Genomic DNA, 25,100 nt, shown 5'->3' with positions numbered 1-25,100 from the left:
TGCGTAATGATGTATAGAAGCCAAGAACACTTACACACAGAAGAAAAAGTTAGTGAGGAAAGATGAAGACACTAAAGAAAGAGGCTCAGACCATACTGCCCTCCCACAGCTGAAACTCCTTCCCATATGGCAACACCAGCCACAGGTGTGTGCTGGCTGACACACAGCTCAATGGAACCAACCAGAAAAGGGCTTCTTTATCCACTTCCTAATCTTCTGCAGTTCTCTGCTTATCCCCCCTCTCCTCTTACCCATGATCCCTGCTGGTGCCAAAGAAAATCAGTTTACTATTAATTCGCTCTTGCACCCTGCTAAGCAAACAGGCTGTAATAAGCCCAAAGGAAATCTCTGCTGGGCCTGCCCTGAAGCTAAAAATTTGGGTAATATTTTTATATATCAAACATGTGTCCTACCTTACACAGAAGGGACTTGAAAATAGGAAATTGTCTTCCAAAGATTTTTCAGGCTCATAGCTGATTAGAATTGGTTATTCACTTATAAATAAATTAGTTATGCAAATGATTTGCCTAGATTTGAAAAGCATTGCTTCACAACACAGTCTTGGAGGCATACCTAAGTAAATGTCATCAGAGTGACCTTTGAAAACAAGAAGGTTCTCAATAGCAAGTTAAAATGTTGTTCTGAAACTTCAAAGAATCCGTTAATATGTGTAAGTTATATTACCAAGAACTGACCAGACTAAGAGAGAGACTGGGAAGGATGTGAAATTCCCACCCTGAGCTATCTTCCCATGTGGCCAAGAATCAGGAAACTGTAGCGATGGTAGAAAGGGGTTAGCTAGAAGCACTGAGCATTTTTGTAACTTGCAGCAGGACATGTAATGTAATTTGCCCCAGTAATTATAAAGCCGATGTAAAAAGGAAGCATCTTCTTAATTCATTAAGAACACTAGCTCTAACCTTGAGCACTACAGCCTTTAAAAGGGAAGCTGCAGGCACAGTGCAATTGGTTTAATTCTCAAATAAAAACCGCCCAAAGGAATTAAGGCAAAGCACATGGGTGTCCATGGCATTCAAAAAACCATCTGATTACTAAAGTTCAAAGAGACAGATCTAGCTGAAAGATATCAGATACTTAAGAGCAACTGGAAGCTATTCTTGTGCAGTTGTTTTCTGTAAAGTCTGGGAGGGAAAAGATTAGCAATCGAGGAATTACTCTTCTATACATTAACATGTTTAGGATAAAGCTGGGAAATCATTATTTTAAGAAAACAGTTACAGTTGCACACACACATTATTTGACTTTTTAACATGCCTATGATCACTTTTTAGAAAGAACATTTCTGACCAAATTTGTAGAATATAGTTTTAAAAATGAACCATTTGCACTTGCATCCATTATAAATCTTTTTTCTTTTTCTTTTTTTTTTTTTTTTTGCACTGTGTGTAATCAGCATTGGGTCCAAATTCATAAATGCAAAAACATTTTAGGCTTCACTAGAGTACAGGTATCTTAAATGATACTTTTAGTACTTCTAGAAGAGGCCTTCAATTTTCTTTTGATCTGTAAATTTACCTGCCAGGAAAAAACTCAGTAGTTTCTTCCTGTTCTGTTCACTTCATCAAAGTCCAATAAAGGAATTAAATGAAGCGACAGTATGATATACTGTTACCTAGATCTTGACCTAGTAATTGATTTGATATCCTTCTTGTCGTCGTCTAATTTCTTGTCCTCAGAAGACTTTGTGTCTTGCAGGTTCTCATCACCCTCATCGTCAGATTTGATCTCAGAGCTGCCGGAGGAGACACTCTGCCCCTGAAGTCCTGGTGGCATGCCTATAGGGAAAAAAAAGAGAGCAGGTGACACGTTTGCTAAAACCTCGGTGCACAAACACTCACCCCCCAGACCTCGAGGCTGCCAGCCAGACGATTCGCACTGCTGAACTGTGATCCTTCTGTCACTCTTTCCCTGCTATCTGGTGGAAGTTTCAGAAATGCACCTGCGGAAATAAGTTTTCCCTGCATTGGCTCTGAGGTTAAATTCTATTTTGCAATCTTTTGGAGTAGATGGTAATTTCACTGTCTACAAAACATCAACTTAATTGCAATGAAAATCATAATCATGAAAATCACACACCTCAATGTTCTGATTAAGAACCCAAGTAAATATCAGCTATTATATTGAGTTTTTTTCCATATGCAATGATTTAATAGAAAAATGTCCTTAAAATATAATTCCCAGGGAGTACGCTAAATATATGCAGTCAAGACTTCAATAGATACCCTAATGATATTCTGAAATTAGGCTTCTCTTATCCTCAAGGAGTAATCAGCATTAAAAATGGTACATATGGAAGGCAGTTCTCTGCTCACTGAAGAATACTCTAGCTTTATCATCGCTAAACTTTCCAACATCACACTATGTTTTAAAATGTGACTTTAATGTAATTTTACTTCTTAGTCGATGAATGTCTATTAAGTATTTCCTTCCACTTGCAGTCTGTGTATTCTAGAACCCTATTTCTCAAAATTTGGTTCATGGTCCAGGACCATCCTTATCACCTGGGAGCCACTAGAAATGCCAAATTCCAAAATGAATAAATCAGAATCAGCCTTTGAATGTGATCCCTGGTTCACGCTTTTCACGTTACAGTTGGAGAAGTACAGATCTAGGGCAAAGAGAGCAAAACCAAGAGCTCTGCCAGATTATTACTGTTCAGATAAAACGGAATAGCCATACCCATATATATAATTAACGCTCAGATGAGTATAAAAGTTAACAGTTGAAAGACATTATATGGATTCCGGAGGCAGTGTTATTGTGTTTATTTTAAAGGTGCAGGGAATGAGAAGATGGTTCTTGAAATGACCGATAGATAGTCAGCTGGCCAGTGAGTGGCACAGAGAACCTAGACCCAGACCTCGTAGCACCACTTCCTGGGGGCATGTAAAGGCAGGCACAGGAGGCACCATGACAAGGCTAGATGACTCAAGAGCGAAAACCACAACCATGTTCCATTTTAAAAACGTACCTATATTTCCTTCCATCTCAAACAACTAAAACAATTTCCTTCCATCCTATTCATTTGAAAACATCATTTTCAGGCCCAAACTAACCACATTAGAGGACCTGAATGGGTAAAATGTGGAAATAGCTAAAATATAATTTCCTCTCATCAGTCTGCTGTCTCCTTCCCTACTGAAATGCGACCAGGATTTTCAGAGGATGTTGGAGGAGAACAGTTACTGAAGCAACACGATTAGCAGGCTAGGTTCTCACTCCTTTCCCATGTACTTACCATTTTTGTACCAAATTTGATTCTTGGTTTTCTGCCAATGCTTCCTGAGGGCTGCCCACCAAGGACAGGGGGCAAACAACACTGTGCGTCTTGTTTACAGGAGGTCAGAAGTGCCCTTCCCAGGCACACTTACCTCTGTAAGGGTCCTGGGGTGGGTTCAAGTCAGGGGAAGTCGCAGACTGGACAGGAAGCTGTGGAACCGGAACCTGATTTGGCAGAAGAGAATGGCTGCCTCTCAGGGCCACGCCATCTTCACGATGGGCCCCCACCTGAAAGCAGGAGAGGAGCCATTGTGATCAGTGGGAATGGGAGGCACCACAGCTGTTGCCAGGGGCAGCCAGGACCTGAAGCAGGAAGGCTGGCCTCTGGAAAACAATCCTCCCGCACGCGATTCGCTAGAGGGCGCTGGAGGACTGCACATGCACCTAGAGTTCTCTGCAAAAGCACTTAACGCTCAGTGAGATGCCGTGCCGTACATCCAGTGACAAATATGGCAGAGTAGCTCAGGCAGGTAAAACGTCAAATTGTCTCCCAGGGTGCTGCAGTGGAGCGCACGGATTCGTACCCATCTGTCTTCTATCATGTCCGCCAACAGATCTGACAATTATCTTAATGCCCATATGCTTAATTGTGGGCTTCTCAATTCCCCCATTGCTATCGGAAATCCTACAGGAATTTCAATTTGGCATTCGACTTTCATTTCAGGGGATAAGATTCTCAGGCCTGCCATTTTTTTTTTCCATAATGCCAGCTAAGCCTCTGACAGCGGAAGCTACAGCAGTATGGGACATAGCCCCTGCTCGGTACAAATATAATAAAATGTCACCTGGCTTTCCAACACTGGCAGTCCATTCCAAATTAATGTTTACTGTATTTCATCAGCTGCTGAGTTCCAAATCCAAAGGGGGACCATTTGTGCCAATGCCACCACACCGGAAAATGTACCAATAAAGGTTTTATTAAACACACCAGTAAAGCCATGATTGCCATGTGAGGATGTTTGGACATTTTTCCATTTTTTCCCTCCACTACTCTGATCCTAGAAAGACACCATATTGTAAACACTCTTTGTGTTTCCAAGAATAAAATTATAGAGTACAGCATGATTACTTGATTTGGAGAGAAAAAAAAATACTGCTGAGTTTTTTTTTTTTTTTTTTTTTTTGATTAACTACTACTACCTACTATGGGGTCCAGAGACATTGAACTTGTGGCACTGGGACAGCAGTTGCTGACTTTATAGCAGATGCCTTAAAGCAAAACCATTAAGCATTTGTAAACCAAGAGAAACATAAATAGCTCACATTTGCCTTTGTGTTTTTATGTAGTTTTTTTTTTCTTAGCCTATTGTTAAGGGAGCATTTATGCCAGCCAGTGGGTCTAACACTAAAAAATATTTATGCATGAATTTATTCAGCTCTGAATCAAGGGTTACTTTTTCTAATTCAAAAAAAAAAATATATATATATAAGATCACAAAGCAGAATTTTCACTCTTTGGTACCAAAATGTTTTATAAGAGTTTTTCCAAAGAATGCATAAATAGTAACAACGTGAAGCAACAACAAACTCACAGGACTGAAGCACATGCACATTATTTAAAGGCAGCCAAGTATCAAGAATTTTATATGTGTATGTGTGTGTGTGTGTGTGAATATATGGATGTAGTATGTACATGAATATACACACTCCTACATAATACAAAAGACAATAATTTGCTGGGGGCGGGCATCAGGAGGATCACATAAATTGTACTAACTGTTCAGATTGAAAAACAGTGAGAACAGTAGAGGACACTGTCCACACCAGGGAATAGAAGCACTTCAGCTGAGGGGCTGGGAGTCCGCTCCATGGCACCGGGTGCCTGTGTTGCAATACACACTTGCTGATCGGGGTAGGCCAGCCCCTGTGTGGCTGTTCTATGCATTGAGACCCTGAGCTCGTTCCATGTTTAACCACAAACTGGCCTCTTGGTGGATCTCTCCCGCTGGCCCCGAGTTCCAGCTGTGCTGCAAGTGCAAGCCCGCCCCGTACACTCAACTGTTGCCACACCATCCCAGCTTTCCTCTGAGACTGGGGTCCGCTCTCTTACAGGCAGGCTGGTCTACCCCAGTCCTTCAACCACGCCTTGTTCGCTCTTTCTATACGACATTCTTTCCCCAGGTAGGAAGAAGAATCATTTTACATCCAGGTTTTGATTTGCCATACTTATGTTTGTGCATACAAAAGACAGATTCAATCGGTGGTTATACTTTGGATCTAGGATCTCAACGTGGAAGCGTCAATTTGACAGGCCCTGATCAAATGACAGCTAAAATCTAAAAATCAATGCGAACCTACGTGATTATCTTAGAGCCAATTCATATCTGTTGCTGTTTCCAATGAATCTAATTTTTTTGAATTTCCACGAAGGATGGTACTCAGTTGGGATCACTGAGGATGACCACTGATTCAAGCTTAGCAGAGCAGCTTGCTCTTTATGTTTCATAAGCATTCTATAAACACTCTCAAGCATTTGTGGTCATCTGTGATATCATTTAAGGCTAATGTTTTATTTTTTATTTAAATCATATTAAGGTATTAATCTTGAAAAATTTCTCCTTCTGTATCACATTCAGAATGGTTCTTACCAGAGAAGAATCCAGAGCCAATTGCCTTTATATTTTTTATTTTTTGCCTCAGTGATTAGGAAAGTCGCTCTAACTGGTATAATAGTGAGAGCAGAAGTGTCTAGATCCTAAAGGAAGCCGGTTTCTTTGTTAGCTGTGTAATCATTATTTGAGTTGCTCAAATGCAAAACAAAGAAAACAACACTAAGTTATAGAGAGCAAGTCTCCCAGGCCTATCATAAAGAGTATCAATAATATATGTAAGCCCAGCACAGTGAAGCATGCCTGTAATCCCAGAAGCTATGGAGGCTGAGGCAGGAGAATGTTGAGTTCAAAGCCAGCCTTAGCAAAAGCAAGGCACTAAGCAACTCAGTGAGACCCTGTCTCTAAATTTAAAAAAACAAAATAGGGCTGGGGATGTGGCTCAGCGGTCGAGTTCTAAATTCTATCTCTGGTACCCCAAAAAAACAAAAAAAGTATATGTAAAACAATGAGTACATATAGTTACACACAGTGTCTATCATCTGAAAACACTTGCTTATTACATAAAATTGAGAGTCCATGAAATCCAAGAGCTCTGAGCACTCAAGCTTCAGTCTACCTTCACTTAGGATCATCTTTGCACTCATTGTCTATTTTCACATTTGGTTGATTTTAAGTCTTTCTCCTCTACAAGGACAGTGAAATTGTAAAGAAGATAAATACAATTGAAAGTATAGTTGTTTCAACTACCATTTTGTTTGGATTTTAGGTGTATGTATTACCTCACTCTATTTTCGACAGGTCACTAGGTCATTTCAAATACTATCAGTCAATTTCCATGAAAGAAGTAGTAGATAAAGTTGTTAATATTTAAGGCTTTGCTGTGTATTTCAGGACACGTGGATGATGACTGACAGGTTCAGATCCATGTGGTAATGAGTCTGATTCTCCAGGATCAATTCCACTGCTTGCTTCCTTGGCCCCAGACAGCACATTCCAACCCTATTTACTTCAGAAATGTTGTTTCCGTTCACAGGAGAGCCAGGTAAGAAAGACGGTGGATGATAACACAAATTTACCACTAGAACAGCTCAGCAATAAGATGGAGGACCCAATACCACCATTAATATATACAGGGGTCAGGGATGTGTCCGCCTCTCTTATAACAAATAGGTAATAATGTATTAGGAAAAAGCAGATTCTTTCAAACTACAAGTTGATTCAAAGAATGACATATGGTACCTATGTTTAGAAAATTCATACTTCATTAAAGTTCTATTTTGATAAACATTTAGATAACAATAAAATTAAAGCCAGCTTATAAAAGCAGTTAAATAATACTGATTGCATTTTTTTGCAATCTTTAAGAACATTGTCATAGTCGCTTAGAATGTAGTTTTAGATATAATTATGCTAAAAGATCCAGGTAAAATTTAATAATTATTAGATAATTACTAATCAGTTGATCAGAATACATTTATTAATTCAGAAAACATTATCTAATCTACTCGATGCTTGTCACTCTGACTACAGCCTGGTATCCTCTTTCATGGTGTCTCTTGGTACATTTCTTTGGGGGTTCTAACTCTCTCTCTCTCTTCTTACTATTTCCAGGTTCTGAATGCCAAGACCATCCAAGGGCCAGTACATCACTTTGAAGCAGGCATAGGCTACGCTATGAATAGGCCACCCTAGGATCCGGTGTTTTGTGATCCAATGAGTTACTAGAATCACATGTCCCAAACATGGCTTGGCCTGATTGTCTGAATACCTGGTAAGTCATGACTGCTACCTCTATGTACAGATATCTAAGTTACCCTGTATCTTAGGTCAAGATAGATTCCAATTCTGGCACATCCATTTCAATTATCCCCTGTGAATTTATCATTGGGAATAATTAAGCATCATAATTTTAAATGATCATACTTTCTGGGGAAAAGACTGATTTACTAGAAGTTCTTTAAATTCCCAGAATATAGACTTTCAGGGTTTGGAGGAACTTGGAAATAAGTTAGGTAAAATTCAATTTCATTAAAAAAAAAATGTGCTAAGGTAGAGAATGGCTGAGTGACTTAGCCAATGTCCAGTTGGAGAACTAAAATAGATCTTGAACTCAGGAAACTTTTAACATTGAACAATTTGAATGGGCATAGAAGCATACACAGGGGAGGGAAGCAGAGTTCAGGGTCCAAGGGGTTTACTTTCTGGAGATTTTGTTTTAAACCAATGTGCGTACATGTATGCACGCACACACATATCTATAACAAAGACATTACAGGCATATATGTGCATATGAGTATCCAGATCTGAAGATCATTTTAGTTTTCTTTATCATAGGAAAAAATTTAAAGTTCACCAACTCAGGCCAAGGCCAAACTGTCTAACTAAATTACAAAATTTAATATTTGCCACAAGTCCTCCAACATAAATAGATTTAAAAGACATGCAGCTTCAAATTAGGTGGCTGTTGGCCAGGCTGCGTTTATACAGGGATGCGGGGTTGCCTACAGCATCTTGGTAAATATCCTGTCCTTATCCTCAAGCTAACAACAAATGCCACAAACAAAAAAAGACATTCAATGCTTTTGCTCTCTTTGTTTCCAGGGAGTATTGTGAAAGTAATTATTCTGTTGTATTTAAGAGGCCTATTTCATGGATGGGAAAATGTATTAAATTTCATTTGGCAGTTATTCAATCCTAGTTAATGTTATCTCCAGAGATAAGTGCTTCAAAACAGGCTTTCAGACCCCAGTTACTTCCATTCTACCATAATCCTTCTAAGAGTGTAGGACAGGAACTGGAGGTAACTTGTCGCTCATTTCTAGATCCAGGTGATAATGACGCAAAACCATACTATGCTCTTAGAAACATTTTGACATATCAAAAATTAAAGCTTGGAATTCATGGCATGGGTTCAAAATTTCCCTCTTCGCATTAGATGTCTTTTTTCTGAAAGAAGAAAAAGATCAAGGAAAATGAGACAAAGAAAAATGTCCCGATGCCTTTTACTTTACTCTTGTAAAGTAAGAGAGAAAAGTCAATGGGCTTTCACTATAATTAGAACCTATTGACACAGCAAACAGTGTGGGTGCTGAACTGTAATCTCCCCCTGAAATATCAATTATACATGACAGTTGTAGAGTACTAGATTTCAGTTTCAATTACCTTGCCAGATCTCTGTCATATTAGAGGAAAGCAAACTTATTTTCTCACGTGTACAAAATACCATTCAGTCCAGAAGTGCATCTTTTCAGAAGGCAGAATGTGGCTGTGCAAAGTTTTCTGTTGGCTCATAAACGGAACTCGGAGGCTCATATGGCAGCAGTAGGTGGATACTGTGAGGAACACCATCAGAGACAGGAAAACCGCCAGAAAGCATAGACCTGACCCAACTCATGGGAGACAAAGTCCTCACACTGGGAAACCCTTCTTCAACCATAACTTCCGTATTCCTCAGTTTAAAAGATTATTGACAATTTTTAAAAAATTGTCCATGTGAATAAGCTTTATTTAAAGGAATTTTCACTGAAGTCAGATCGTGATTCAGTTACTTTGCTTGGATTTTGATTAGATTCTTAAAACGTTCATTGAGAGATTTCATAAATGTCATGAGAACACCTAATGATTTTTTTTTTTCTAACAATATCACAGCCACATGCTTTGTCTGGAATTTAATGTAATTCCTTCTTGTGCAACTCTTGGAGGTTTGCTTAATAATGCTTATTCTCCAGATAACAAAATAATTTTCAAGAGGATTTAGATATAATCTAAATGATTCTGAGGTTGGCAGTGCTTATCTGTCATGTGATCAGCTACATTCAAAGTCCTCTGGACTGTCCACCAAAATGGTTATAATGAATGATCCTGTGATATGATTTGAGATGCAAATGGGTGTAAGCTGAATTGGGTTCATCTTTCTTTTTCTAACTCACAAATTCCATCTACTAAAACTGTTTCATTTCTCTCTTCTGTGTCTCCACCCCACCCGGCCACCAATTCTCAGCATCATTTTCCGACAGTGGAAACCGTCAACGGATATAGCATAAGACCTGGGGACTATGGAGGGAGGTTAGCAGAACCCGTTTCATTTCTTCCCTGCTCCAGGCGGCAGGCTAGAAAGTAGGTTTTATGGAACTAAAGTTAATCTATTCCCAGTGAACCAAACCCATGTGGCACAGAGATTATAGTGAAATCCTGCAGTTACTTAGAAGGAGCTTCTTTGGTTTGAAGCAAAAAAAAAAAAAAAAAAAAAAAGTCAACTGAACACTTGATGGGTACTTGGAATTCTGGATCCCTGAAATGGGTCACCCCTGTGTGCATGCAGTCTTGCTGCTGACCTCCACACTCTGTAGACAGCATAGACACTCCAACACTTTGGATTTACCATTACCTTGTCCTTTAATTTTAAAATGCTTCTTAGTATCCAATAACATCTCAAATCATATCATGAAATATTTGGAAAGGCAGAAGTGTAAAGAAGCTCACCTAATCTAATGAAATATCCCCCTTCCATCCCTTTCCAAATCCTCACCTTTGGAATGCTATATTCTCTTAGCATCACTTGGTGGCTTGCACATTAAGATTCCAGCATGGCTCTCCACTGCTCTATCAACTATCTAAGATCTCTAACTTGTGCTGCTTCGTCTTCACCTGGATATTCTGGGACCATTTTGATTCCTGCCTATTTTTAAACTGCTCAGTCTCAATCTTTAGTTACCTACTCATGGCCTCTCACCTGCTGGGCTCACTCCTGCATCATCAGGGTTTATACAAGGTCCTCCCTTCTGTCCCCTGGGCTGGCTTCTCTTTCATTAGTTCTATAGATCCCCTGCCTCTAACCCTTCAGGGCCATCTGCACCCTGCACTGTCTCATAAACTTTCTGGAAGTGCAAGGGGTCTTCTCTGACCATTCACTGCAGACACCACCCTCAACAAAAATTCCAGGGCGCCATTTAATAACACAGGGCTTAAACTTCAATGATTTTGTTTTGCTGCTATTCATGAAGGCTATACTTGCCTTGGAGAGTGAGTGTCCCAAGGGCAGTGCCTGGGTGTAGGTCACTGGACAGTACTTCATTACAATGTGCAAGGGTATGGTCCCTAAATAGAGATGATCATACCCAGGGCAGGTATCTGTGAGTCTGTCTGAAATCTAAGCTTTTGACACTGTCAAATATACATTTAGCATGTTTCCATCAATAACAAATGGTCCACTTAATTCAATGAATGCCTTTTGAATGTTCCAAGACACTATTTAGGCATTTGCAGGGAAAAATAATAAAAGACAACTATTATTTTGGGACAACTTATATTTTAATGGCAGGGCAATATAATTATGGTATAAAGCAAAACAAGATGAATGTCTTAAAAAAACACAAGATCACACACGTTTTTAAAGGACGGTGAAGTTGTATCTGTTTGGGAAAACCAGGACTACTTAAAGAAGGGGGAAGTTTAGATAGGTTTTGAAGGATGGGTAGAATTTTGATATAGATTATTTAAACATATTTCTTAACAATGATGTTTAATATTAATTCAATAATATCCCAACTGTAAATGAAAATTTCTATTTTTATATCAATAAGCAGTATTACTTGTGTGTGTGTGTGTGTGTGTGTGTGTGTGTGAAGAAAAGCACACAGCTAAGGACTGTGTGTTAACATGTGTTTTCGTATTGTCAGACTACATATTTCTGACAAAAAGCAGATTTTTGTAAAGCCCTTTATAAACTTCAACGGCTCTGCTACAAAGTGAACAACACAAGGCATTTGGACACAAATGGTACCTCACTGTATGTGTGTATTATTGGCCCAAATGATTCACTCTTATTTAACTGCAATGCAGTCTTTCATCTCCCAGCTATACAATAATAGTTTCCATATGACCAGTGGCTCTGCTATAAATAAGATCAAAAGCAAAAGAAAGGATTTAATAAAAGAAAATGACATTAAGAGTAGCATGGAATCAAGAAAAAAATACCAATACCAATTCTCTTTTTTCCTTCTTTTTTTTTTTTTTTTTTTTTTTTTTTTTTAGGATCACAAAGTACTAAGCAACTTCCCTAATATCTCATGAAAAAAATCCTTTGCAAGCAGTAGGCATTTGCAAAATCCATATGCATGCACCTTGGAGTGGCAAAGGTTGAGCTGGGGAGGGAATGTGAGGAGTAAGGGTGGAATGCCCCATTTAAGTCGGGCTGAAGAACAGGTAACAGAGCAAACAGCTGGCTGCTAGCTTCACGTTGCAAAGTCTACAACAGAACGTGTCAAGGGCAAGCGTCCATCCATTCTCTGCCCTTTTCTGTTCTATTTAATGGAGATAGACTTTTTGGTAATCCAGAGCTTCTCAGAGAATCATAACATTGCTCAACTCAGTACATGTGTTCTGAGAAAGGAAGTTTTTTTTGGCAAAGCAGTGACAAGATATGAAGAGCCAACTTCCCAAACAAATTTTCTTCTAGTTCTTAAAAAAAAAAATAAAAAAAAATTACAATGTTAATCTCTATTCCCGACTGGATAAACAGCTGCTAATAACCACCCGCTCCTAGGGGAGGAGGCTGACTTCCTTTCATCTCAGACTGGTGGATACCTGACGTTCCCTGGGCTTTAGTGATTCCGCATGTTCTTGTTTGGCTTTTTTGCAAAAATGCTTCAGTATGGATATTGCCCATGTCAGGTTTCTTGATCCCCTTTCCCTGAGTCTGCATCCAAAAAACTCGGAAGACCTAGTTAGTTACGCTACTACTTGTTTGAAATAATAGTTCTTTTTATTCCTGGGGTGTTTAAAGAGGAAATTCAAGCACTTACGATCTCCGAGGGAGAGTGGAGCCTTGAACCCTTGTATCTGAAGCCCTGTGGGGGAAATGACCATTTTGGTTTCTTTCATACTGGGCTAATTATTCACTCCAGCGCTGGCTATGTTCAAAGACACTCGGTTTCTAATTGTACTGTTAATGCGATTACTTCCTTAGACCTGTTTGTGTCTTTTATAAATAAAGGAGCAAACGTCAACACTTTCCCCTCTGGTGGGGAGTGCCCTGCAGAAGCTCACCCACCGCGGGCCCCTCTGCCTTTCCCACTTGTTCACGGACACCTGCTTTCACGGTGACCTCAGTTCTCCATCTCAAGATTCAGACGTTTCGCAAAGCAGCTTTTTAAACAAAAACCAGCTGTTTCCCATCTAGACTACGGGGAAAATTTCTGGGCAGCTTACAGAAACATTACCCAGGGACTACCATTCTCCAATAACTTTCACACACTTGAGCTCCAAACGAGAAGGTCTGCGTGCAGAAAAGCCAGGGAGGAGGCAAACTAACATGTGGGGAGCCTCGCCCATGGTTTTTTGCACAGTGTGTCCAATTAACTGCTTTTAAGAGAGTGTGGCTATTGTATCAGGACAATGCTTCCTCTCAGATGTCATGTTACTAATATTGGACAGCTCTCTGGGTTCAACTCAACTTTACAGTTCTCGGATGATTTATGGACACAGAGGAAGCTATAATTATGCACAACTGTGAAGGTCAACCAATTAGGTAGAACCCTCCAGTTACAGAGAACGCGGCTGGCGCTCCGGCTTTCGGTTTGCTCTGCCAACGCCCTTGTCTGACTGTGAGTCCCTCCGACACTTGGGTTTTCTAGGCAACTGAGATACTTTTTGATTGGAAGAATTTACAGCCACAATAAAAGTTAAAATAACAACAGCCATGGAATTCGAAAAAAAAAAAAATTATAAAAAGACCAAGGCCTGATCTTGGCTTTTAAACAGTGCCAAGTTGCGCCAGTATTTTCTGTTTTGGTATGAATGACATAACTGAATTACTTCATGAGCTGCTACTTTAATTCCTAAGGGTGGAAAATTCCATGAGTTAATTTAATTTGGATGTAAAAAATATACATGAAAACTCGCTCTTCCTGTGGACTCCCATGTGAAATGTTGGAGCCAATTGTTGGAGCTGCCGTGCGGTGGAGGAGGGGCCGTGCGGCGTGGCCACCAGCTGCAGGGCTGGATCATCAAGCAATTTCCTTACTTCTGTTTGAGCATATAAGGGCCTTTCTTTCCTCTCCTTTTTTTGGAAATCATGCTTATTTTGTGGCTTGGGAATGACTTTTCTATCCTGTCTCTGCTGAAATTATACATCAACGCTAAATGTGAGCTCCATGACACCTGCTCTATCTTCCTGTCTCAATCACATCCATCATAATAGGTGGCTTAAGAATTCCACCTTGCTCTAAAGTGAGACATGTACCAGGATCAAAGGCCAGGAGACGAGACTTTCTCTAGCACCTCTGAGCATCCCCAGTGGCATCCGAAGCAAGCAGATGCAGACTGAGTGAACATTTGTGTGTGTTTTCTAATATATACAATATATAACTTTCCCTCTAGAAAAATCTGCTTTCTGGAGAAAACAAGGGTAGTACAACATTTTTTACAGATACAAAGTTTATGCCTTTTTCATATACGGGTAATTTGGTATTGTGTCCTTGTAGCTAGTAAAAATTCAATAAAAAATGATGATGATGGAGCTATTAAACCTATCTGCTTGTTTTTTCCTCCATTATTTAACAATAAAACTACCTAAGAATATAATGAAGTTATATTTTTTAATATTTTAAAGTGGAGGAAAAAGAAGTTTTTTGGTTTGTTTTGGTTTTGGTACCAAGGATTGAATCCAGGGGTACTCTACTTCTGAGCTATACCCCCAGCCTTTTTTTATTTTTAAATTTTGAGACAGGCCTCACTAAGTTGCCCAGGTTGGCTTTGAACTTGAAATCCTCCTGCTTCAGCCTTCCAAGTCACTGGTTTTTGTGCCTGGCAACAAAAATGTTTTAAACCTTTATTTCTTTAAAGGTCATGGCTACAGGATGCTAAACATATTTAGGGAAATACAATTAGAGAACTAGAATTTGCTTGTCCTAGGGGCACAGAGAGCAGTTTTTTTGGGTTAGACAACCAATGCATACTGAATGACTATTTCAATGTCATGGAACCTAAATCTGAATAAAATAGGTATGGGGGAAAAGAAGGGGATGCACCTAATCTGGACCCACTATAGTGAAACCTAGGGAGGTCTGTTGTCCTACCCACCTCTCTTAGGGTTTAGAAAGTAAATGTTCTCACTACTGCAGCTGCATTCAAAACCTTTTGAACTTTTGCAGAATATCATTACGGGATAAGCTTAAGGATTCTAAAGATGCCGCTAATCTGCTTTCAATAATAACTGATAATTGAGGAGGTTAGGAGAGAGAGTGGAATACCAGAAATAGACGAATGTCCTAATTCCAACAGCATAGTAGCTATTGAAAAATGATGCTGATGATTAAGATCTTGGGTGGAATTCTGTAACAGGCTATTTAAAAGATAATTTTGGAGTGCTCTGAAATAGAGATAGTGACCTCTCCAACATGGTTTGGTTTCACCAAGAACAAGCCTTTCTGGACAAATCTTGTTTCCTCATTTATAGGAGTGTGGCATGCATGGTCTCTTGTGACAGGGATATTGACCTGAGAAAGGGCAGACGGTGTGAGAGTAAAATCAGAGGGACAGAACTGGTTGAGATATTAAACTCCAAGGGGAGGGGACAGCAAGTGTAGAGAGAATGCCTGTAATACTGATTCTCAGGGCCTTTTGGTCTGTCTTCTCAGGTCAACTTTTCATTAGTGGCTTTAAAGTGGGCTTTCCTGGCACCCATCACATTTGCCAATGAAGAGCTGGCAGAGTATGTGACTGAGCGAGGAACCGAGGTAGACCTTTACACTGCAAACAGATGGAAGGCTGCAACATGAAATTCAAAGGCATTAAGGGGTGCTCTGTACAGGTATAATATAAAGTGCACAAGGATTGCTGGGAGACCTGTGGCTGATGGATTTCAGCTGATTACAAGTTCAATATAAGTCAGCAGGATGATGAAGGCATTATCAAGAGCAAATAGGATTTTCCCAGGTGGCCTTAATGAAGATGCAATGTACAGAACAGGGGACGTGACTTATCCACCCTGGTTCACTGTGACAACTCCCTGAGTGCTGTGATGGGGTTGAGGTTCTTGGATGAGGGAAGACGAAGAAGAATACATCAGAAGGTCCTGGGGTTTGTGGTGGGGAGTCAAACATTATGTTAGGTTAAATATTTGAAGCTATAAATGTTTAACTTAAAGGAAAAAAAAAACATTGAATAGACTGTCTTCAAATAAGAAAGTTTCTCAAGCATTTGGATTGGAGGGCAATTCCCAGTGGACAGAGAAAGAAAGAGGGTACAGAGAAGCAGATTTGAGTAAGACCTAGGAAGAATTTTCAAACATGTGATGGCCCTGGGGGGGCATTTGGAGCTATTCACCTTGGAGGAAGGATGTTAGCACAGGCTTGTCAACAGTCTGGCACATAACTGGTAGGGAAATTTGGGTAGAGATGACATCGAAGGTTCCTGAGATTCTATGGCAACGACTGCTTAGAAATGAAGTACACATTTATATAGAAACAGAAATTCATAGAACAAAAAAAAAGATCTGGGACAACAGAGGCACAAGGCTACAAACGGGGGCCACTCTGTTGAACACACCCCAGTGGAAGGGGTTCACACAGCAAGAGAATTTTCTGCTCCCAGGGCACCCTACCAGACACGCCAGCCAGGACATCACCTCTGTGCTCTCTGGGGACCCTTCTGTGTTGCCAAGTATTATTGGCAGAGCTCAACAGCTACTTGCTGCAGGCAGCCAAGGGGCAGCTCAGGAGTTTTCTTGGGTTTCATTGGTTAAGTCCGAGTAACACAATGCTTAGTAATATCGGTCGCAGTTTTGAAACTGGTACTGTATTAGGTTAGAGAGGAAGTCTGCTGTGGCAGTGGGAACACTGTATAAAGGGTGCTGGTCTAGTGGCTGGCTTGTCATCCTAGCTCAGCCATTAACCAGCAAGTCCCCACACTTGGGTCACTTCCCCTTTCCTTGGTCTTCAGCAGCAAAACCAGGGCAATGGGCTAACTGACTTCTGAGCCGCTTTTAAAATCTAAAATGCAATGGTTTGAACTCAACTGTGAGAGCAGAACCAATTCAACTGTCCTATGAAACCCTCAGTGGTATGAGTTTTCATATGCTTAATGTCAGTAAAAGAAAAAGGTGCTTTTCCCCTAGTATGTATTCTTTGGATAAATCCTATTCAATCCAAATCAAACTAAAAATGTTACTGAAAAAAGTGAAGTAGGCATGGTTTCTGAACTGTGTTCCACAACCCCACCTGGGGGTCTAGTGAGGAGCCATGGGGATGCCACTAAGAACAGGTGTCAGGGGAGAGGTAGTTCCACTGGGCTCCTCTGTCCCAGGTCAATCAGGGTTGTTTCCTGTAGGAGGTCACTACTCCTACACAAGTGACCATGTGACATTTCCTCCTGGATAAGAGAGTTCTGCTCTCTTGTGGGGTCTAGCAGACCAGTATGCAGCAATTTGTTTAAATATGCTAGTCCTTTCTGCCTAGTCTGTGAATTCCTTCAGAGCAGAGAACACATCTTAGCATAGGGTCTTACCCTGGTAACCGCTGCTAAATGTTTCTGAAATGAATAAGTAGAATTAAACAAAATATACTGGAAACCAAATAAATTTTACATATTAATGCAGAAGATCGTTAGCTCACTGGTCTTGCTGTTGCTGGCTCTACTGACACAGAGTCACACGAAGATCTGTTCGATACGGGCTTTGTTCTTATTCAGTTAAAAGAAGAGGTTAGGTCATTTGAAAGGCTTCTTCCAGGCCTCATCTGGTGGTATGAATAACGAATGAATAGTGGAGAGAATTAAATTTGGAAAATTGCCATTTCAATAATTGATAGGAAATCTAAAAATCCAATATCAGGATTAACCATGGAGACATCTGAGGTACAGAAGGGATTATGTTTGGTAAGTTTCTAACTAGGTTAGAGGAAAGCCCAGCTGTTTCCTTATTCTCTCACATTTCGAGATTTCTACTTTGATTCTATAAGAAAACTAGGTGGTTATGTAAGAAAAATAATGACTTAAAATTGACTAACTCAAGAACTCATGTAAGAGTTCACACCCTTGGCCACTTAGCACAAGTATGTTGACTTAAGAAAAAGTGTTTAGACAACGTGGGTTGTACCCTGAGTGTGTACCCCATGGTGGGGGACAGGGGGTGGGAGGGAGACAGCTGCTCTGGGAACTTGGCCATAAAATACCTGCAAACTTCTTCTGCCACCCAACATTGGTCAAGATTTGAAAATCACAAGCTTCGGGCCCTGAAAATTAATTCTCAAAAGGCTGATCTAGTCTCTGGGGAGTACTCATGGTACTAAAAAAGAGCATGGAACTTGGAGTCAACGTATCTGAGTTTAAATTCAGCTGCATGCCTTCAGACTACCTGCTCAAACCTCTGGGTCCTGTGGCCACCATGATCACTTCAATGGGCCCTGGTGTAGCTGGCCTGGTATACTGTAAATGGGACCCAGCAGGGGGGCTGGAAACTCTTTGGGCACTGAGAATGTTAGTTTTTCTTCTTCCCTTTTAATGGATGGTCTATTTATGGGGAAGGAGACACGTGGTGCTCAAGGAATTTACAATAGTTGGTAAGGCAAAAGTCATACCTATAAAAGATGCCGAGCTACGTGTAGGTGGGTAAGATAAATATCTAGAAATGGGGTGACTCAAAATGCCTTTAAGAGTGGACCAGAAAATGATGATCATGGGCAGGAACAGCAAGAAAAAGACAGCCTGGAAGAGGAAGAATGGGAGTCAGAACTTTGAAAATGGTGGGAATTAGGCAGGCAGAAAGAAGTGGATGGGCAGGTCACGTCGGAGAGAGGTACCTTGATAGAGTGTTCTGGGCAAATTCTGGTAAGATGCACGGAATGTTCTCGCTGCAGAACCTTCTGCATATTGGAATGGCTAAATGGAAGACCTTTGGTAAGTGGACATGGGTCTTAAATGCTGCACTAAGGAAATGATCTTTATCTAATAGACAATGGAAAGTCAGTGAATGTTTTGGAGTAAGAAAAAGGCCTAGGCAAATAATATGATCTAGAAGCACCCACATTTGCAACAATCTCTCTGGTGCTAGGAGCCATGCCGCTAAGAAAAGAAGAAGAAAAAGAAAAAACCCTTTCATTACACTAATACTTAGTCAATCACAGAAGACCTACTTCAGAACTCCAAGGAAAACATTTTTGTGAATCAAAAGCTAAGTACAATATGTTAGCAATTAAATGAGATAACATAATAGCTGAGGCAGAACCGCAGCTTTCCCCACCACAAATCCAAGCTGCACCAGAAAGAAAGGCTTACATCATCTTCCAAGTTATCAAGCCATTTTGTTTTGATTTTCAGGAGGCGGGGAGGGAGGGAACCAGAAGAGTACTGAGGTCAAGAGGATTCAAAGCTGTCTATTCTTTAATCAGAAGGAATTAGGAAGGAGAGCGAGAGAGATCTGCTCAAAACAACTCCCACCCTGGGATGAGTCTGGAGTCCCTGGCCCCTCACTTCCAGTCCAGGACACAGGAAGGTGTGCAGCCCAATGTGCCTCTTTCCAGTGCTTTCTGCCACATTTCCGGTGCCTACCTCCTGCTGCTACTTTATTTACTGCAGCTGGCCAAAGTTTTATAGCCTGTTTCATGTATTAAAATTCAAATGTGGAAAACATTACCAGTATCCTCCTTGATTTTTTTTCTTTATTTTGTTGTTGTTGTGGGGAAAGGGGGGGGGTTTGTTTTGCATTTTTTTTTTTTGCTTTCCCTTAAACTTCCCTTTTATTGTGGAATGTATCCAATGGTCAAAGGCTAACATTAGACTGACTAAATTAAAAAACTATTTCCTTTGTTCTTAGTTTTTTTGTTTTAAAATTCATACCAGTTTGTCCAAGGAAAGATATGCCAATCCAGCCTCTTCCACACACATTAATGTTTAGACTGAGGATCTAGGATTCTGTGGACAGGCTAAATGGTCTTTCAAGAAGAAAGGGGGAAAAGGTAACTAGCCCCTCTTCGGGTCAGATGCAGCAGGTTGCTGACAGCGGTGGCACCATGTTCTGGCTGGCTCCATGGCTGTCCTTAATTGAATACAAGATGTCTCAGAAGAGTGAACAGGAACTTTTCCTCGTCCACAAAACTGGCAGCTCTATTGCTGCTATATAGTTTTTTTTTTTCTTTCCCAATCCAATCAAAGAGGTGTCTGTGTTATATTGGCCAATTATTTCCCTTTTCAAAATGGTTCTGTTCTATTCTCTCCCGTTCCCCTGCACTGAAATCAGTTCAACTCCCCATCTCCAAAAATAATTCTAGACTTTTCCTCCCATCCCATCTCTGAATCAGACTCAAAGAGGAGGCAATTCAAAGGTCAAATAGTTCCAAAAAGCATCTATGTATAGTTTAGTATGTTAAAGAACCACTTAACCTACATCTGGTACTTAAGAACAAACTTTACATATTTATGGAAAGACAGTCTCTGAAGCAATGCCCTGGCTGCGTGCTGCATCCGGTTAACATATGCAAAACGAACCCAGCTACAGAAATTAAACTATTTTTCTCTTGATTGAGAGCAGATATACAGAAATGGTTATAAGTCACAGATCTGGCTTTTAATAAAGCCAGATTTCTTAATTAAAAGCAGTATTGTTTAAACATCGTAGTTAGAAAAAAAAAAGAGCTGTACAAATGAAAATCTCATATTATATGCATCCCAAGTGTATTTAACACATTACCTGAGGCCAAGCCAAATTAAAATCTAGACTTTCCTTTTGTAAACTCTTAGCAACCACTATGAACAGACAAATTTTACTTAGTGATGAATTTTCAGGGTAGAGGTCAAGGAAAAGAAAAAAAAAAGAAAAAAAGATATAGCTTTGGCATTCAAAAATATCTTTCCACATTTTAGAAGTGAGTTCATTGCTTCTATTTATAATCCAGTATTTTGGGTTTCAAATTGGTTGCAGGTTTTGATATTACACTGCTCAGGACAGTACTCTTCATCTTAGTGTTTTAGTAGGAGAAACTGAAAGGACACAATAATACTCTTGAACAAGAACTTGAAGAAACTCCTAATAATTAGTACTTATTTTGTGTTTCCTTTAGAATGGCTTTAAAAAAAAAGATGCTACAGTTATACTGGAAAAGAGACTGTCATTCAAGCAATTTTTAGAAAAAAATCGAGAAGGGACAGATTAGGACACTAAGGTGTTTATGACCAGACAGGAGTCTGGATAGAGCAGAATTATTATAATATGATCAAATTCTACACCTATTTAGTCACTTCATTAATTGTCACAACTTAATATTTTGTTAATATTCTCAGTGTCTTTGTAACACACCCCAAAAGATGCTTTCTAAAATTCTTTTCAAAAGACTAAAAGAGACACTCCAATTGTCAGGTGGACAAATCTGCTAACAGACTATTCAAATAAACTCTTATTAATAAATTGGTGGTGGCAAAACTATTCTCTACATTAGATTTCACAATCCCATAACATGTATGTACACAAACAAATTTACCGTATGTTTCTACCTCCCGCCGTACTGAGGACACAAGGGACCATTTTGGCTCCTTTAATGATAATGATAATAATAAGGATAGGAATAATAATAATAAGCCCAACCTGCTCATATTTGAAATTTTGGCAATGTTGAACCCTTAAATCAAAGTCACCAAGATAAATGGTTTAAAACACCATCAGTGACCCAGCAACTCCTTCCTGGACATATGCTAGGAGAATGGAAAACATGTGCTCACACAAAAACTTGTGCATGAACATTTATAGGTGGATCACTCATAACAGCCCCAAACCAGAGACAAACCAAGTTACCTATCACCTAATAAATGGATAAATGTAATGTGGTCTAGCCATGCCTGAAATATTATTTGGCAGTGAAAACAAAAGAAGCTCTCTATATGGTAAAATATAGATAAACCTTGAAAAGATTATGCTAACTAATAACAGCAGCTAGTCAGAAAGACCTACATGTGTTATGTGATCCCATCTATGGAAAATGTCCATATTTAGGCAAATTTGTAGACAGAAAGTAGATTGATTAGTGGTTGCTGGAGGCAGAGGGTGGGAAATAAGTGCTTGGTGAGTTTTCTTTTTTACAGTGGGCTAAAATCTCCTAAAACTAGACTGTCATGATGGCTGCAAATTCCTGTGAATGCATTAGAATACATTGGATTGTATACTATAAATGGGTGAACTTTTGTTTTCTCAATAAAGCTGCTTTAGAAAAGCCAGTAACAGTAGTTATTTAAACCTGAAATTCTAATTCCGCACTGTACAAATTTGTATACTCTACAAATCTCATCACTTACCATGAGTGAATGTCTGTTGGCTGAAAGAAGGCCGGTTCCGTACCCTGAGCCCAGACCACCCATTGCTCCATTATGAGAAGGTCCAATGATCCCGTGCATGTCTCCATGACCACCAGGCACAGCTGTGGATGGGCCCACTGCATGATTCCGGAGAACATGAATCGCATCATCCAGTCTTTCTAAACGATCTTCAATTCGGCTTTGCTGTTGGGTAATAAATGATGTAAAATTTGATTTAGTTTGAAATACACGCATAGGTTAGTTACATAAGGAGATCTTTGATGGACACAAACGACACTTTGGTTCTTGAATATATGTTTGCAATAAAGTTAATTGCCTTAGAACAATAATAAAAATACATAATGTCCTTCCTGGAAAACTGGTGGGAAATGTTGATGTTAAAATTGTATTATTATTTACACAAAAAAGTAAATTAAAAAAAAGTTCTTCCAGGACATTACTGTGTACGTATGCTACACTGAACTGTTTTAGTTTGAAAGATAATTTAGATTTACTCTACAAAAGATCATTCATTGAATTTCAAGAAAGAGTCTGTGCGTTAGGAGTCTTATTGAGGAAGTAGGTTCCTAAGCCATCGTGACGGAGAGTTGGGCCTACATTCTTTTTCGACTAGGCACATATCTAAAAACAACAACAACAACAACAAACCAAAACCCAAGACATTCCGGAAGGGATTAGTTAAGATTTCAGTGGAAGATGGCCTATTTGTGGTTTCCTAATTAAATTATTTTCAAGTCAGAGACAGGTAAAAGCATACAGATTTTCGCTTCCTACTGAGTTTTTAACCTGTGTGAGTTGCTTCTTGTCTACTATCAATACCAGTCTACATGTGTGTGCACATGTGTATGCAAGGCCCCCAAGTTTGTTACAGAAAAAAAAAATCACTAAAATTCTATCAACCAAAGTAATGTAAAACTTGAAGACTGAAGCATCATAAAGATCTGACCCCCTCATTCACTGAGGACGATGTCTAAATGAGTTCAAAGCCCCTCTATGGTACAGAGTCACTACCTCATATAGTCATAAGCCCAAGGACATTTTTCATTCTAGCCACATTAGGATTCTAGTTTATCTCAGCTAGGTGAGGCCTCCGTTAGAGGAAAAAGAAAATGGTCACACACACACACACACACACACACACACACACTCACACATGCACATACACACACTTTTTTGCTTTTATCAATGACATCAAGTATTACTCTCTGTTGTACCCTTTAAAATGTAACATCTCATTGATCCTTGCTGCTCATGGGTACTACAGACAGAAAGACATTAATATCCCTTTCATACAGAGGGTAAAAAGAGGCTCAAAGAAAAGAAGTGGATTAATTCCTCAGTGTCATACTGCTAGGAAACATAAAGTCGGGGTTGGAATCAAGAGTTCTGGACTTTAAACCTTGTGCTGCTCTGTACCGCATCAAGCTATGATCTACTCTGATTCCTCATGTGCTGGGCAAACAGATGGGCCAGTTCTACGGCATGAGAAAAGCAATTTCTAATTATTCTATATCGACAGGAAGAATGTGTGTCTAATGGAGTTAGTCTATGGTACAGAGCATTTTGATTCGGTGGGCTTGGGAGTTAAACTATCTCCTGAGACTGCTAACTCTGCTACTATTTGACCTGGGAAAAGTCACTAACCTTCTCCGAGCCCGAGTTTCATTTTTAAATAGTTTTTATAGAGATGGACACCATACCTTTATTTTTTTATTTTTAGCTGAGGATTGAACCTAGTGCTTCACACGTGCCAGCTAGGTAAGCGCTCTACCAACTGAGCTAGAGTCCCAGCTCTGAGCCTGAGTTTTTTTAATTTATAGAAATGGGAATGATAAAACATACTTCTGAGTGTAAATGTAAGCATGAAAAGACAGACATGTGCCTATCCTAATGCTGGCTCTCCTAGTAGAGAGAAAGAGGAGTTTCTACTTCTGAAGCCCCTCTGAGCATGCAGATCCATAAGGAATGGAAGCTGGAGTCCAGAACTATAAATAGCCTTCTAGTTCTAAAGCTGGAAAAAGCCTGGTTTGGATGGTTGGGTCCTGGAGAATGACCGAAGGAGGCAAACTCTTAAAACAGCTATGCATTATTTAGGTGTAGACTGCTAATCAATGGGTTGGTAGTGCACATGCTATCTCTGTGTGTGGTTCCCTTTATTGGCTAAACTGCATAGCTGGATGATTCAGACACTCCAGCAAGGAGAAGAGCACCATGAAGGAGGGAATCCATCTTTGTGTTTTCATCTTTCGATTTTCCTTAAAGAGGGAGCAGAGAGGGAAGACACAGAAACACTGACAAGATAACACTGAGTTAGGGAAATCCATGCCTTCTGTTACATCTAGAAATTTTCAGGAAAAAAAAAAGGAAAACTCAGCTTTGAAGGACTAATGGGCTTGCCCCACTTCTGGCTACCCTCCCCATCTGACTCATATCAAGACCAGATACTGCATGGATCAGGGTGGCTGCATGGGTATTTCCAGCCCCATCCACCAAGAGTTGAGGAAGACTAAAGTGTCAGACACTGAATCATCGTGAGTATTTATAGTACGAATTATTCCCATGGAAATGTTCAGCTATTTCCTCCTGAAGAGCAGGCACTTCTGTACTATTAACAATATTACTGAATTCCTATGAGAACCACAGTGAATGAGGAAATAAACAGTAGGTCTCTTATTCAGAGGTTAAGAGGAAACCTCCTATAAACCTGCTATTCTGGGAAACAAAGTAGAGGTAGCAAGAATCTTTGAGTGCTCTAGCCGTGTGGCTGAGCAGGAGCGATAGCTGGTTGATGGCAGGGAAGTTATTTAATCACGGACAGGGGTCTCTCCAAACCATGGGGGTAGAGGTCATTATCCTGCTGGGATTCTGAGTCTCTTCTTTGGTCCTAGATGCTCAGCACCCTGGGCCTTGCACTGTGGTAGTATCCAGGTAACCACTGACAGACATAAA

At 39.9% G+C, this 25,100-nt stretch overlaps 1 protein-coding gene across 21 annotated transcripts in view; it reads right to left on the bottom strand.

Annotated features, from left to right (window-relative positions):
• The window catches only part of Tcf4 (transcription factor 4), a 346,839-nt gene that overhangs the window by 7,499 nt on the left and 314,240 nt on the right, over nucleotides 1-25,100 (bottom strand). For 14 of the 21 annotated variants that reach the window (XM_077792343.1, XM_077792352.1, XM_077792344.1 and 11 more), the window contains 3 exons: nucleotides 22,131-22,334; nucleotides 3,393-3,528; nucleotides 1,634-1,796 (listed from right to left, as the gene is read on the bottom strand). In XM_077792343.1, the coding sequence (XP_077648469.1) occupies nucleotides 1,634-1,796; nucleotides 3,393-3,528; nucleotides 22,131-22,334 (503 nt within the window). The remainder of the gene's footprint in view (nucleotides 1-1,633; nucleotides 1,797-3,392; nucleotides 3,529-22,130; nucleotides 22,335-25,100) is intronic. The other 7 variants (XM_077792349.1, XM_077792347.1, XM_077792348.1 and 4 more) reach the window with 1 other exon arrangement.

The sequence above is a fragment of the Urocitellus parryii genome, chromosome 13 (genome assembly GCF_045843805.1).
Source record: "Urocitellus parryii isolate mUroPar1 chromosome 13, mUroPar1.hap1, whole genome shotgun sequence".
NCBI lineage: Eukaryota > Metazoa > Chordata > Mammalia > Rodentia > Sciuridae > Urocitellus > Urocitellus parryii.
The sequence above is the reverse complement of the archived record's forward strand: the minus strand, read 5'-3'. Positions and strand labels throughout refer to the sequence as shown.